This window comes from Perca fluviatilis, chromosome 9 (genome assembly GCF_010015445.1).
Source record: "Perca fluviatilis chromosome 9, GENO_Pfluv_1.0, whole genome shotgun sequence".
Lineage (NCBI taxonomy): Eukaryota > Metazoa > Chordata > Actinopteri > Perciformes > Percidae > Perca > Perca fluviatilis.
The window spans coordinates 21,282,953-21,296,764 of record NC_053120.1 but is presented as its reverse complement, the minus strand read 5'-3'; the positions used below and the strand labels follow the sequence as shown (position 1 = coordinate 21,296,764).

At 41.5% G+C, this 13,812-nt stretch overlaps 1 protein-coding gene across 14 annotated transcripts in view; it reads right to left on the bottom strand.

Annotated features, from left to right (window-relative positions):
• The window catches only part of obscna (obscurin, cytoskeletal calmodulin and titin-interacting RhoGEF a), a 47,643-nt gene that overhangs the window by 11,805 nt on the left and 22,026 nt on the right, over window positions 1-13,812 (bottom strand). For 11 of the 14 annotated variants that reach the window (XM_039810711.1, XM_039810709.1, XM_039810716.1 and 8 more), the window contains 22 exons: window positions 13,466-13,732; window positions 12,925-13,191; window positions 12,431-12,697; window positions 11,928-12,194; window positions 9,574-11,817; window positions 9,415-9,487; window positions 9,220-9,314; window positions 9,003-9,115; window positions 8,693-8,893; window positions 8,498-8,580; window positions 8,026-8,199; window positions 7,574-7,733; window positions 7,353-7,454; window positions 6,972-7,136; window positions 5,924-6,082; window positions 5,661-5,838; window positions 5,258-5,371; window positions 4,168-4,335; window positions 3,495-3,597; window positions 3,272-3,401; window positions 3,062-3,167; window positions 93-201 (listed from right to left, as the gene is read on the bottom strand). In XM_039810711.1, the coding sequence (XP_039666645.1) occupies window positions 93-201; window positions 3,062-3,167; window positions 3,272-3,401; window positions 3,495-3,597; window positions 4,168-4,335; window positions 5,258-5,371; window positions 5,661-5,838; window positions 5,924-6,082; window positions 6,972-7,136; window positions 7,353-7,454; window positions 7,574-7,733; window positions 8,026-8,199; window positions 8,498-8,580; window positions 8,693-8,893; window positions 9,003-9,115; window positions 9,220-9,314; window positions 9,415-9,487; window positions 9,574-11,817; window positions 11,928-12,194; window positions 12,431-12,697; window positions 12,925-13,191; window positions 13,466-13,732 (5,545 nt within the window). The remainder of the gene's footprint in view (window positions 1-92; window positions 202-3,061; window positions 3,168-3,271; window positions 3,402-3,494; window positions 3,598-4,167; window positions 4,336-5,257; window positions 5,372-5,660; window positions 5,839-5,923; window positions 6,083-6,971; window positions 7,137-7,352; window positions 7,455-7,573; window positions 7,734-8,025; window positions 8,200-8,497; window positions 8,581-8,692; window positions 8,894-9,002; window positions 9,116-9,219; window positions 9,315-9,414; window positions 9,488-9,573; window positions 11,818-11,927; window positions 12,195-12,430; window positions 12,698-12,924; window positions 13,192-13,465; window positions 13,733-13,812) is intronic. The other 3 variants (XM_039810722.1, XM_039810723.1, XM_039810724.1) reach the window with 2 other exon arrangements.

Sequence of the window (13,812 nt, the reverse complement as noted above, 5' to 3'; positions counted from 1 at the left end):
AGTAAGGTTTTGAATGTTAGACTTTTACTTGTAGTGAAGTATTTCAGTGTGCTATTAGTTAGGATCTGAATACTTCTTTCTTCACTGCTTACTGTTCAGGGTGTCCAGGAGGGAAGAGCATCTTAGCAATAGAGGTCGGACTGAAATCCGTCTGTAGCCATTTCTTCACAAAGGCAGTGGACCAGCCCTCTGAGTCTGCATCTATGAAAACCAAAATGGCATTTAGCAGGAATGTATGGATCAGACACTTAAAATAAGTATTTATTCTTCAAATATATTTTGATGAATTAATATGTTGCATTGACTGTACTTTACTGAATCAATGGAAAAGGAAAAGTGAAAAAGTACATTACCTTACAAGCCGGGAACAGAAATAATGCATTTCTTACCTCAGTACGTGAGAGTTTAACCCCACTAACCCAACACATCAACAGGACATGAGCGTATGCATACTCCAAAGGGAACACCTGCCCAGCACATGACCATCTTGTGTTCGTAGGAGTGAACAGTTAGCTGGGCATGCGTTTGCAAGAAGAGAAAGGGGAATGTTGCATGGTTATTTGTTATCGTGACAGTGATGACTTACATGGAACAGTCCATGTGAGGAACTTCCTGCTTTAGGAATAGTGGAGGGAAAATGGAAAAAGATGTATGTTATGGAAAATGGAAGGGCAAACATGGTGAACCGGTTTTAAAAAATCCCAAAAGAAAATGCATATATCTAAGCAATGTGACATCATGACTTTGAGTAAACCTACACGCCCACTTTCTTAAGCTAAACTTTCAATACGCATTTTGATCTATCCGCGTGTATGTCTACGCTGTATACAGCGGATGTAAACATACACGCCACTTTTGGCGTGTTATCTGCACGCATTTTGAGCGCCGTATACAGTGGACGGATTGGGTTTAGGAAAAGAAGAAAGCGACGGTTGAGTTTCGGAAGCGTGACACGAGGGTTGGGTTTATGAAAAGAACGGGTTGGGTTTAGGAAAAAAAGAGAACAGGGTTGGCTTTAGTAAAAGAAGAAAGCGACGGTTGAGTTTAGGAAACGCGACACGTGGGACATGATCCCCGGTCTCCTGGGTGAAAGTCCTGTGTTTGAGCCATCCACCACCCCGACCAACCTCCCTATGCGGATTTTCGGCCTTTCATACTACTCGCTACAGTGTAAATTCACACGCAATCGCAAGGTAATGTAAGTCAATGGAGGACAAACAGCGTTGATTAACATTCTAAAAAGTGAGTATGCGTCTTGATAACACGCCCAAAATGGCACATGAATTGGCGTGTCATACATATGCCACTTCATGAGATCAGTCTGATCTAAGGGAGCCAACGTTATAGCCTGTATAAAAAATATTGTATGTCAAACTTACAGTGGGTTTTCAGCAATATCTAATAATTCTATTGAATTTGGCTATATCCTATTCTACTACTTTTATTTCTGACCCTATGTGACTGAAATACACTGTTGAAAAATCACGAAATAATATGACTGTAATAGCGGATACTTGCTATTTCTGTAGTCAAATTACTGCTGTTAGTTTCTGGCACCTCAACGTTCGTCTGACTTTTGGATCCTAATGGAGAAAAAAATGTCTATCCCAATCCCTTCTGTGGAAAGTGGAAACATGATGAAAATCACAAAAACATTCCATACAATAAATGTATCAATGTCTTTTTCATGGGTGAGGATGCAGGGAAGTACAGTATGGTGTCTATGTTGAATGGTAGTCATTAGATCCCGCTGAGTTATGGCAATAGACGGTTGTTAGAAATAGTTAATGTTAGGTATTAAGTTTGAGTTTTTTTTGTCAAGATTGTGACTAACTTTTACACATATCACAGTGCTTGGCACTCACCACTAGTCAGAGGAACAGATTAAATGAGCGGTGAAACATATTCAACACCAAAAAGGAAAGGTTAAGGTTGGTAATGTGCACGTGTCAGGTCAGATATGTTTAGGTAGGGGTCTAATGTGTAGCAGTTTGTGAGCGGGCTTAATCATGATATTTGAATTCAGTAGAGACACGGACAGTGTGAACTTACAGTATGAAGCATGCATTAGTCACCACATGCCTTTTAAGTTAAGTAACCTAGACCAAAGGTTCTCAATTGTTTTCTGCCAAGAACCTCTTACATAATAGAGAATATACAGGCGACCTCCTCATGTGGAATACTTTGACTTGGCTAGTGCACTGTGCAATTAATCAACATTTTAATTGTGAATATGATTTTGGCTCCTAATGATCACAAAAACTGAATAATTTAAGTTCAATAATGGCAACATCTTTCCAAAAGTCAATGAGTAATTGTGTTAAATAATCGTGATTACAATATTGACCAAAATAATTCTGATTATGATTTTTTTCTTAATCGAGCAGCCCTAGACTTGGGCTATGTTTTACACTTCTATAGGCTTAGTTATATAAAAGAACAACAAGAGAAATATATTAGAAATATGTAAGACATGTATTAAAAATATACTATATATAATATAATAATATGTGCATCTTAACAAAGAATACCCATAAAACAATGCAATCAATTCAATTAGCTAACAAAAAAAATAATACCAGAAATAGAAAAATGAGAAATGAAAAGAAAAAAACATGTCGGGGTGCTTTTAGCTCATGCATACCACAATATCAAACAATGCAGTCCATGCCATAACTCCTGGGGGTCAAGTGACAACTGTAGTTGGAACTATTTATGATGTGAGTGTGTGTGTGTGTGTGAAATGGAAGAAAAGGAAAATGTGAGTAAAATCTCAAAACGGCATCAACTGGATATAATGGATGAGTGGTAGTGGTTGAAAGTGGAAAGTGATGCAAATTGTTGCAGTTTGTTGGAAAGTGAAGAGATGTCATATTATGTGAAGTAAAAAGGGTGACAGGATCAGAAGTGAGGTGAACTGAACTAAAACAATGGCATGTGCTTCATCCCTTCTCAAACACAGCTGAACTGGTGAAAGTGTGGAGCATCCACATGAAAACCCTGCCATGGCTTTCCATCCTGTATGGAGGATATTTACCTTTAGCTGCTCTTGCTGTCCTACCTTCAGAAGGTAAGTCCTGTGGTTGGTCATCCTCAATGTCGATCGGTGGTACGTAAGCGGGACACAGCCCTGCCTTGCACTTGATGCAGCCAAACTCATTCCAAAGCTAAACGACACAAAACATTTGATATACTGTATTTTAAAAGGGAGATCTCTGATGTCAATGATTCAGACTATCTTTATACATTCTAGACTTTATGGGTTTTATACCTCACACTCATACTGTCCAATATCTGCCTCTGTTGCACTGATGACCGTCAGACACAAGATTCCACTCCGAGCATCATTCAGGATGACGTATTTTTGCTGGTCAGTCAACTCTCTGCCATCTTTCAACCACCTTCAAAACCCAAAGGTGAATGTGTTTGACACACAATGACCAAACATATCAGGTAGCAAATACTGTGGTTACTTTTGCTCCATGTTGCCATACCTGATTCGTGGTAAAGGAGTAGTAAGTGTGGAGCAGGTAAACTGTATATTCTCTCCTTCTATCAGACAAGCACTCTCTAACCGACACACAAATCTGGGTGGAGCTGGAGAGAAGAAGAAATACATTAAAGTGTCATCTGTGCTCCTATGATAAGAAATAGACCAATAATGGCAGTTACAGTAATTGCAATAATATAGCAGTAGTAATATTAGTAGATGTAGTAGTACTAGTAGATCTAATAGAAGTAGCAGTCACAATAGTGAAGTAATAGAAGTTGTAACAATAGTTAGTGAGGGTATTGATATTAGTAGTAAGTAGAAGTAATCTAGTATTAGAAACCACAATGGCAGTAGTAATAGTTGTAGTAACAACAATAGTAATGTGACAGCTATAATCAGTGGTAGTAGTAGTTGTAAAAGTTATAGTAAAAATAGTAATTGCATAAGTATTAAAAGTAGCATCGATAGTAGTAGTAGCACTATAGCACCAGTAATAATGGCAGTAGTAGTAGTATTGGTAATTGTAATTTTAGTCACAGTACTATGATAAAGTAGTAGTAGTAAGTAGTATAGCTGTCCTGTGTTACTCTGTGACAGTGCATGCACGTACATCAATCAGCCACAAACAGACATGGCTCAACACTCGAATGGTTTAGATGCACCCATAGACTCACCGCGCACCACAACCTTAGCCAGAGTACCAGCGCTGCCCATGCAGCTGATAGCATAGCAGGCATACTGTCCAGAGTCCTCTGCAGTGAGGCTGTCGAGGATGAGACTGCAGGTGCCTGACCGGTCTGCTGTGATGATGTGACGGGGGTCGTCCTCTAAAGGAAGGCCATCTAAGAGGTGGAGATCAGATTTTTACTGTGAAACCAAATTGTAACCAAACCACACAATACTAGCGAACTGCCCCATGGACGACCCTTTTGGTTCTGTATTTTTTAATAACCCCCTCCTCCCTTAGCTACATAGTTTATAGGTTATTAAAGATCCAAGACGAAACTGACAGAAGAGCCGGGCCGAAAGAAAAACCCGCAATTACAAATCTATCTGCTACTTCAGCACCACGGACAGTGCCATGGATTTATCAATACACAGCTAGGGCTGGGTACCGAATTCAGTACTTTTTAGGCACCGAAAGCAATACTTTTTAGGCACCGACGGAATTGCCTTTAAAGAATTGAGTATCAAAAAATGCCTCGTCATTCAATACCCAATTTTAATACCTAAAGAGTAAATCTCATCAGCGTCAGTGAGCCAATAAGCATGCAGCATGCTTCGATCTAAGATCTAATGTCTGTTATTGGCTGTCTAATGTTACACGTCGTAAGGGCACGCAGGAAAAAGTCTACTTTACACAGAGACAGGGCTCTCGTAGTAGGAGCTGAAAAATACATAAAAAGATTTGTGCCGTAACGTATAATGTTGTCATTTCTTTTTGTTTTATAAAATTGGTATTGTTTAGGAACCAGGATCAAAGTCACGGTACTGGTATCGGTATCGGAACTTTTGAATGATACCCAGCCCTATACACAGCACAGATAGGTTACTGATATGTCAGAGCCATGGTCGGGGCCATAGATTCTAACTTGCACCCCCTCACCCTCCTTTGAATCACCTACTGCATGTATGCCTGTACACTTTATCCTTGGATAAATTAAGGTAAAAAAATACAGTGGGTAATTGCAGACAAAACTGCTTCTTGTAACATCGTGTAACAATATGTGCAGTATCTACATATTCTAATAAGCTGTTTCTGACCTTTGAGCCAGCTGACCACCGGTTTTGGTGATCCTGTGACCTTACAGGTCAGTTTGATTGTCTGTCCTATCTTTGTTGTGCAGTCAGACAACGGTGCTTCAAACACTGGTGGGCCTGTTCAAAGACACAAAACACAAATACAGAAATCACCCACCAAGCATTTAATGAAAATGTTAGGCCATATCAATTTGACCCTGAACCACTGAGAAAAACACAGGACAAGAGACAAAAAGACTTAACCTTTGGGTCACTTATCACAAAAGCCAAAGAGTTCATATCAGAAGTCAATAATAATCAATAATCCTTTAGCTGCCAGTGTAATATTGAAAATCGATTTGATAGTCTTATGATTCATTGTCAAACATTGCCTGGATTGTACTTCCCTTCCCAAAGAAACGCTTACTGTTAGTGGGCAGACTGGAACGTTGCTGTAGCTCCTTCAGGTCCTTGAGCCAGGAGAGTTTGACCAGGGTGGAGCGTCCCTGCAGTGTGTACCTCCGCACTGAGCCCCTGTGCTCATGCCACAACCCCCAAGACTTTTCATCTCCGCCCAAAGTCTCCTTTATGTCCACATCATTTAGCTAGGGTAGATTGAAAAGTGAGAATGAGGAAAATTGGAATGAGGAATTGTCATCACATGTGGTCAATTGTGGTATTAAAACTTACCTTCATTTTGTTCTTGAATGTGAAGGTGTCACTGTTCATACTGGTGTCTCTTTTAAGTTTACACAGTACAATACATTCCTTGAAGAGAAAGACTTGTCTTTGATGCCCTCTGGAGCCCGTCTTGATGTCTGGAGATTCCTCCCACACTGTGAAGACTCCCTGAAGGAAAGACGGCAAGTGAAGAGTCTTTTTTTAATCAGAGTGCACATTTAAGGCTGATATTTATACTTGAGATTTCTCTCTTTAAATAGCATTGTGAAACAAAGTTATACGTTGAATTAGTGCTGCAAATTAATAGAAAAGACCAAAATATTCAACTTGTCTGTTAAACTCGGCATGATTAAAAAAATAACTTCAGCTTAAATCAAATCTTCACTTTTGCTCACAGCATTTTCACAAGTTGTGACAAAAACTAATACAAGCTATTTGTTAGTGGCGCTAACACCAAACAAACCGCAGGCGTAAGTGTATAGATACAAGCCTAATCGTGCGCCTGGCCACACCAGACGCATATTTCTATGCTCCGGTCACAAAGCGATCCTTCTTCTCTCGGCTCTCTCTGTCTCTCTCAGGAGGAGTGGGGAAAACTGGCAATTGTAACATGCGTGTGTGTGTGTGTGTGTGTGTGTGTGTGTGTGTGTGTGTCTCTCTCTCTCTCTCTCTGTCCATGTGCCTGATCACATGTCTTGCTGTGAGAAGTCAGGACAGCCAAAATCACCATGAACCTAGGTGTTTTGAAATGTGCTTTATTTTTGTAAAGAATCCGGCTGCACTGTAGTCCTGTATGTGATTAACTCCCTGGCTTGACACATACACTCGCGTATCTTGTAAAAAAATAGAGGAGACGCCGAAACTCTCGCTGCAGCACGGGGCATACGTGGATGCTACGCGCCCGGTGTGACCGGACAGATTGGATAACATGGGCGCTGAAATAAAAATAGCTTATGCCTGCGGTGTGATCCCGGTGTAATGGTGTTCAGGTTTTTATGTTCATACTGGACCCAGAGCTTAACCTGGATATGAAACCGTGTAGTTTATTTGTAGTTACCTGTCGCATGGGCTCGCCCAGGGCCATTAGAGGAGCTGGGTAGTTCTCGATGAGGGACACCTGGTGCAGGTTGTCAGATCTCCAGGGTAGACAGGACACCATGGAGAAGGTATCCTCCAAAAGACAGCAGCTCTGGCCACTTTTGGCTTTGTTCTTGATCAGCTCCTGCAAATAACATTTTTATTTACATCTCAGGCATTCATATGACACACTTTCAAGGAGAGACTACAATGTGTGCAACAGCAGAACAAGCTTGAATGCTTAGTATTAAGTTAAAAGAAATATTCAAATATACCAATATATATCAGGCATTACTACTATCAAGCTGACATTAATGATCAAAGTTTGTAAAAAATAAATAAAATAAAACTGTATGCTGACCTTCAGTAAAGCCTGGTAAGTTTGAATCCTCTCCACTGGTCGCTGGAGGAAGGTAAGGACATCCATGACAGGATCTTCAGGCTTACCAGATTCTGGTAACTCCTGAAGTGTAATGAGTGACATATTAAAGAAATTAAGAACATTAGATCAGTGTAATAATGTTGATATTCAATACATCAGTTTTTTGTTTATGTTTAAATACAAACGGATGTTGTGAATACTTTGAAATACTGTTGGACAGCCTTGTCAGCGACGCAGGCCTCTGCTTGTGCTTGTCCCACCATGTAGTGAAGATATTTCTCAAAGTCCTCTGTGTGTTTGATCAGATGCATAGCCACATCGTCGTCTGTGGCACACTCTCTTAGCCCGGGAAGGATGGACCTGAGAAGACATAAAATAATGTTAACATCAGACTGAGTTTGACAGTAGAAAAGGACACAAAGGGACATTCGAAAACATCATACAGACTGCTGGCAACGGAATCTCTTCTTAAAAATAAATTAAGAGGCGACACAGAAGTTGAAGTGGAGAAAAAGTACAGTACGCAACTCTATGGATTGAGGATGCATACAGGTGGCATGATTTGATAATTATGTATATATAACTGCACATTCAAATTAGCATATTTGTTATGCATAGTACAAGTACAATGCATTTCTTGTGCTTGCATTACCTCTCATGCAGAAACACAATGTCCTTGATATTCCTGAAAATGATCTCCTTCTGGTTAAGGATGTTAATGGGGACGTGGCGGCTAGAATCCAAATAATTCAGCTGGTGAGAGGTAAACATCTTCATCTCCTTTACAAACTCCTCTTCTCCATCAATCAGGCCTTGAATCAGCTGGCTAAAGATAAAGGGAAGTTAATGCAGACTAGATGTGATGCAGCAGTGTTTGTTTTTACTGTTCACATCTAAGATTTGTTATTTAAACAAATAAGTTCTCCATCATTACAAAAGCCAAGTTATCGAGGTGTTGCAAGGAATACATGCAAGAATAACCAAATAGTAGAAATAGTAATAAACATACATACAATTAAACAATAAATCTAATTACAAATACATGTATATCCAACAGCAATGTGCCTTGTGATGTTCCTCAAAGTTTATTTAACCTGTCAGTATATAATTGCAGAATGACGGACCTCAGAGCTCTCCTGTACTCTTCTCCAGTAGACCCAATTCCATCAAGATCCTCTTGAGGTGCTCTCAGTTGCGGGAAGGTCTCCTGTTCAAGAGACTTATAGTTAGTTATTATTAAAAGCCTTTTTAATTTCTCATTACTTGATGAAACATGTTTACCCAGTATTGGAGTTGATGTCTGGATTTATACACCCTACCTTCCTCTTCTTCTCCAGGTAGGCTGGACACACCCATCCCTGTCGAGCAGGGTTGGTTTTGGTGGGTTTGGTCCTCACCAGCCACCTGTCCGGATGAACAGAGTCCAGGACTTCTACAAACTGGCCCTCCTTCAGAACAAAACTGTCCTTTTTTCCGCTGTTTGGACTGCAATCAGCTCGAGCCACATACATTTCAAATGTCTGAGGTGAAAAAAAGCAAATATGTTACATTTTTAAAGGCTTATAAAGTGAAATGGGCAGTGTTACTACTACTTTGACTAATACAGCACACGTGTCATATGACAAGTACCTCTCGTCTATCCTCTTCCCCTTCTGACTCTGATCCAGAGACGGCACTAGTTAAGGGCGTGTGAGTGCGGTGGTGTTTAGGAGAGGGTGTCCTCATTCTACTTTCGTGAGCCCCTATACATTAAAGAGGAACATAGCTATAATAAACCTGATAAGAAACTTAGTGGAGAAGGGATAAACCATTAAAAACAGCAATGAAAGAAATCAACATTGCTGACCTTTGACCTTCAGTAGTTTCTTTGGAGATTGTGGAGGAGCCATCTGTTCTTTATCATCTTTTGGAGGCACTTTGTCCGCTGCTTTAGTTACTTCCCTGTAACAGTTTTACATATGTTGTGTATCTTTATGAGCACAATAATAAAGATTAGGAATCAAAGTTAGGTAACAAATTAATCTTCTCTCTGCACACTGACCTTGGTACAGCTGGGCCAGTCTCAACAGGTTCCATCACATCTGGAGCTGTGTCATAATCCGAGGGACTCGACACTGTTGGAAGCACCATACTTTAAATATACGGCCAAGTAAATCCATATTTGTTGTTATTACAGTTGAAAAATAAACGTGTTACTCACTGGAGCTGGCAGCAATGAGTGAGGATCCTCTCCTCTCTCGTAGGCTCATCTGAGTGTCCTTCTCCGTCAGGTTGTAGGCCTCCCACAGAGAGACGCTCACATTTTCTACGTAGTTCGCAGCAACTGTAGCTGAAGTGGGTATCTGGGTTTGAGTCTCAGACAGATCCTGAGTCTGTGCTTTGGCCTGGGCCTCAAGCTTTGGCGGGGCGAGTTGCAGAGGAGTTATGGCTGCAAGTGGAGGGTGTACAGGTTTTTGGACTGCCGGAACAGGCTTCTGAGGCGGTACTACTGTTAAGTTTCCATTGTAGGAGGTCACACCAAACGTATTCACCACCTCACATGTATAGATTCCACTGTCAAAGGTAGTCAGGTTTTTGATCACCAGTCTGCAGACACCGTTCTCTGTAGTCTCAACACAGCGCCGCTGGTCATTAAGGATTTGTTGGCCGTGTTTTAGCCAGCGTGCTGTGCTGACTTTTCCTTCTACAATACACACTAGAGTGACTGTACCATGAAGATCTGCACTCTGGTTCTTAAACACCTCTTTAAAGACAGGTCGCATGTCTTTGCGGGTTTTGTAGCCTTTGAAGGCAGCCTGGATCTTGACTGCAGCCTCTCTCATTTGTGGTTCATCCTCAACGCTGATGTCCATCTCCGGTGTACCTTCATTTGGTGGTTGTGCCTTCTGCGGTACATTAATTGGAGGAAGAGTAGCGGGTTGGGTGGACCCCTCAACAAAAGCACCAGGGGGCTGGACATTGCTGTGGTTGGCTGGTATGTCAGTCAAAGCCTCTAAGAAAGTTTCATCTTCAGAAATGTAGAGGAGAGGAATGTCTTCTGTCGTCTTTGTTCTTTGTTGTTCTTCCTCCCTTCTCATTGGCTCGACTACAAGTTTCATTTCCTGCACCAGTTCAGGTTCTTTTCTCATGGGTTTTACTGGTTGTTTGATCGTCTGTTTAGTGTTTGCATCTTTCTCCGCAGCTTTCACAGGTTGCTTAATTTTCTCAACTATCTCAGTGTCTGTTTTTACTGATTGTTTCCTCTCAAATATTGGTTTCTCTTCAACCTCTTTTTTCAAAGACCCTACTGACATTTTAATTGGCTGATCATCTGTTGTTTTCACCACAACTCTTGTCATCGCCCCATCATCTTGATCTGTCTCTGTGTCCCTTGATGATTGTTTTTTCATTCCCCCCTTTGCTTTGCTTTTTATCCTCACAGGTGGTTTTGGAGGGGCAAATTCAGCCTCTTTTTCTAAAGTCTTTACTGGTTGTTCGACTGACTGTTTGTCCAGCTGATTTACAGACGGCACTAGTTTTAGTGGCTTTTCCTCTCTCTCTGCCTCTATGGCCACTTGTTGTTTCACATGGTCTCTCTGTTTATGGTCTTCTTCAGAATCATTTACAGTAGGCTTTACTGATTGGACAATGATCTCCTCAGTTTCCTTTGGAACATATTTAAATGGCTCCTTCACCCCTGTTACCTTTCCTTTAGATCTTACTGGTGGTTTTAAAGGTTCCTCTTCCTCTACTTTGCCCTCCTTTACTGTGGACTTCTCTTCTTGTTCCTTTGTTTTATTACCAATAAACTTATCTAATAGTTTCACAGGCTGTTTTTCATCTTGACTGTTCTGCCACAGGACTTTTCCTGGATGGCTTTCCTTCCTCTCAACTTCACTTGTTTTCTCTGAAGGCTTTCCTGCTTGTTTTGAGCTCTCTTCAACTTCATTTCCCCTTTTCTTTTGTTCAAACAAAGTGTCTCCCTGAACCCTGTCTAACTGACTTGCGTTACGGTCAACTTTGTGGTTCTCAGAATTCGTTCCTGGTTGTCTCTTGAAAACGTCTTTCTCCCTTTCCAAAGGCCTTGCTGGCTCTTCCGCCTCCTTGTCAACCCCATCATCCTTCTCCAGTAGTCTCACTGTCTTGTCAATGTCCTTGTACACCTCACTGTCTTTCTCCCCATGCTTCTCCAGTTGTGTTACGTTCTGTGCAACATCAAAGTCTTTCTCCATAGATCTTGCAGGTTGGATGCCCTGTTTTAGGTCAAACATTGGCTCCATATGTTTTTCTAAACTTGTAATAGATGCTTTCCTATTAGCTCTCTTTTTGGGCTCTGGAGGAACAGGCTGGACCTCTTGGAGTCCAGGCTTCTGGTTCTCTGGAGTATGAGTTGGTTTGGAAACAGTGCCCTTTTCCCGGGGCAGTATCGTGGGAGGATCTGCCTTTGGTGGTGTCAGCTCTAGTGCTAGATAAGAGAATTAAACACATTTTGTTGACAACAACAACAAAAAAAGAAGATGAGTAAACTTATCTTGTTTCTGTCACTTTTCCAATGTGTTATTAAAATGCACACACCTTTCACTGATACAGTAGCAGTGGTCTCTGCACTTCCTGCTTGACATGTGTAGCTGCCGCTATCGTCAGGTTTGAGATCCTTGATGTGGAGCTGGAGGAGGCAGCCATCCTGCTTCATCTCATACTTCCTGTTTGCTCTCAGTGGCTGCCTGTTCTTCTTCCATTGTACTGACACTCCAGGTTTAGACAGCTCACAGTACAGAGAGGCTGTACCTCCCTCCTCAGCCTCCACACTTTCTAAGTCTTCCTTGAAGAATGGTGGGAGCTCTGGGGAAAGGGGTGCAAATTGGAAGAAAAAAAAAATCATACATCTTCAGTGTAATGGGGAAATGTTTAAGACCAGAATACATACAGTATCAAGACTTTTTTAGCCAACTTATGAGCAACAACATGTGTACAAGAGCGTTTTTAGACAATCAAAAGTACTTTACATTTTATTGTGTAAGTGTTACATTGCTAACACAGATTATTTCACTGCTCTGCAGATTGCCAAACATACACACCTTTCACTGTCACAGTTGCAGTGGTCTCTGCACTTCCTGCTTGACATGTGTAGCTGCCGCTGTCGTCAGCTTTGAGATCTTTGATGTGGAGCTGGAGGAGGCAGCCATCTTGCTTTATCTCATACTTCCTCTTCGCTGTCAGAGGCAGCTTGTTCTTCTTCCACTGTGGTGACACTCCAGGTTTAGACAGCTCACAGCACAGAGAGGCTGCACCTCCCTCCTCAGCCTCCACACTTCTTAATTCTCTCTTGAAAAATGGAGGGAGCTCTGGGGAAATGGGCCAGAAAAATGTGATGGGAACAGTGCTTGAAACCTCGCCAGGACAGAATTTGAACTGTTGTTTTGGAAAACTTATTTTCTAAGTGGGCGGGTAGGATAACATAATGGCTACCAGATAGACCAGATAAGTACAGGAAAGCACTACACATTAAATGTATGCAGTTCTAATACTAAAATGTTCTAATAAAGTCAGAATTCTCCAAATGCACACACACCTTTCACTGACACAGTAGCAGTGGTCTCTACACTTCCTGCTTGACATGTGTAGCTGCCGCTGTCCTCAGGTTTGAGATCCTTGATGTGGAGCTGGAGGAGGCAGCCATCTTGCTTCATCTCATACTTCCTGTTCGCTCTCAGTGGCAGCCTGTTTTTCTTCCACTGTACTGACACTCCAGCTTTGGACAGCTCACAGCACAGAGAGGCTGCACCTCCCTCTTCAGCCTCCACGCTTTGTAATTCTTTGTTGAAGAATGGTACGAGCTCTGCAAAAATGGGTATGGATTGGAAAAAAAACATCATTATACATTTTAGGTGGAATCAGATTTCTTGAGACCTAACAAATGAGAAAATGTGTTTGGTAATGCAGCCATCATAACAGCTTTTTGACCAACTGACAATGCAGATGGCTGAATTGCAATGATAGCAACTTAAAACATTCCAGAAACTATAGACACTCAACAATGTACATTGCATTTTGTTTTGTGCTTAATTGCATGCAGAGCAAACACTAAATTGTTCACTGCCAAATGTACACACCTTTCACAGACACCGTAGCAGTGGTCTCCGCACTTCCTGCTTGACATGTGTAGCTGCCGCTGTCCTCAGGTTTGAGATTGTTGATGTGCAGCTGGAGAAGGCAGCCATCTTGCTTTATCTCATACTTCCTGCTAGCTCTGAGTGGAAGCCTATTCTTCTTCCATTGTACTGATGCGCCAAGTTTAGACAGCTCACAGTACAGAGAGGCTGCACCTCCCTCCTCAGTCTCCACGCTTTGTAAGTCTTCCTTGAAGAATGGTGGGAGCTCTAAGAAAATAGGTAAGGATTGGAAAAAACTTTAGTATAATGGTAAATCCTTGAAACCTTAATGGAAGGGGACCACATTG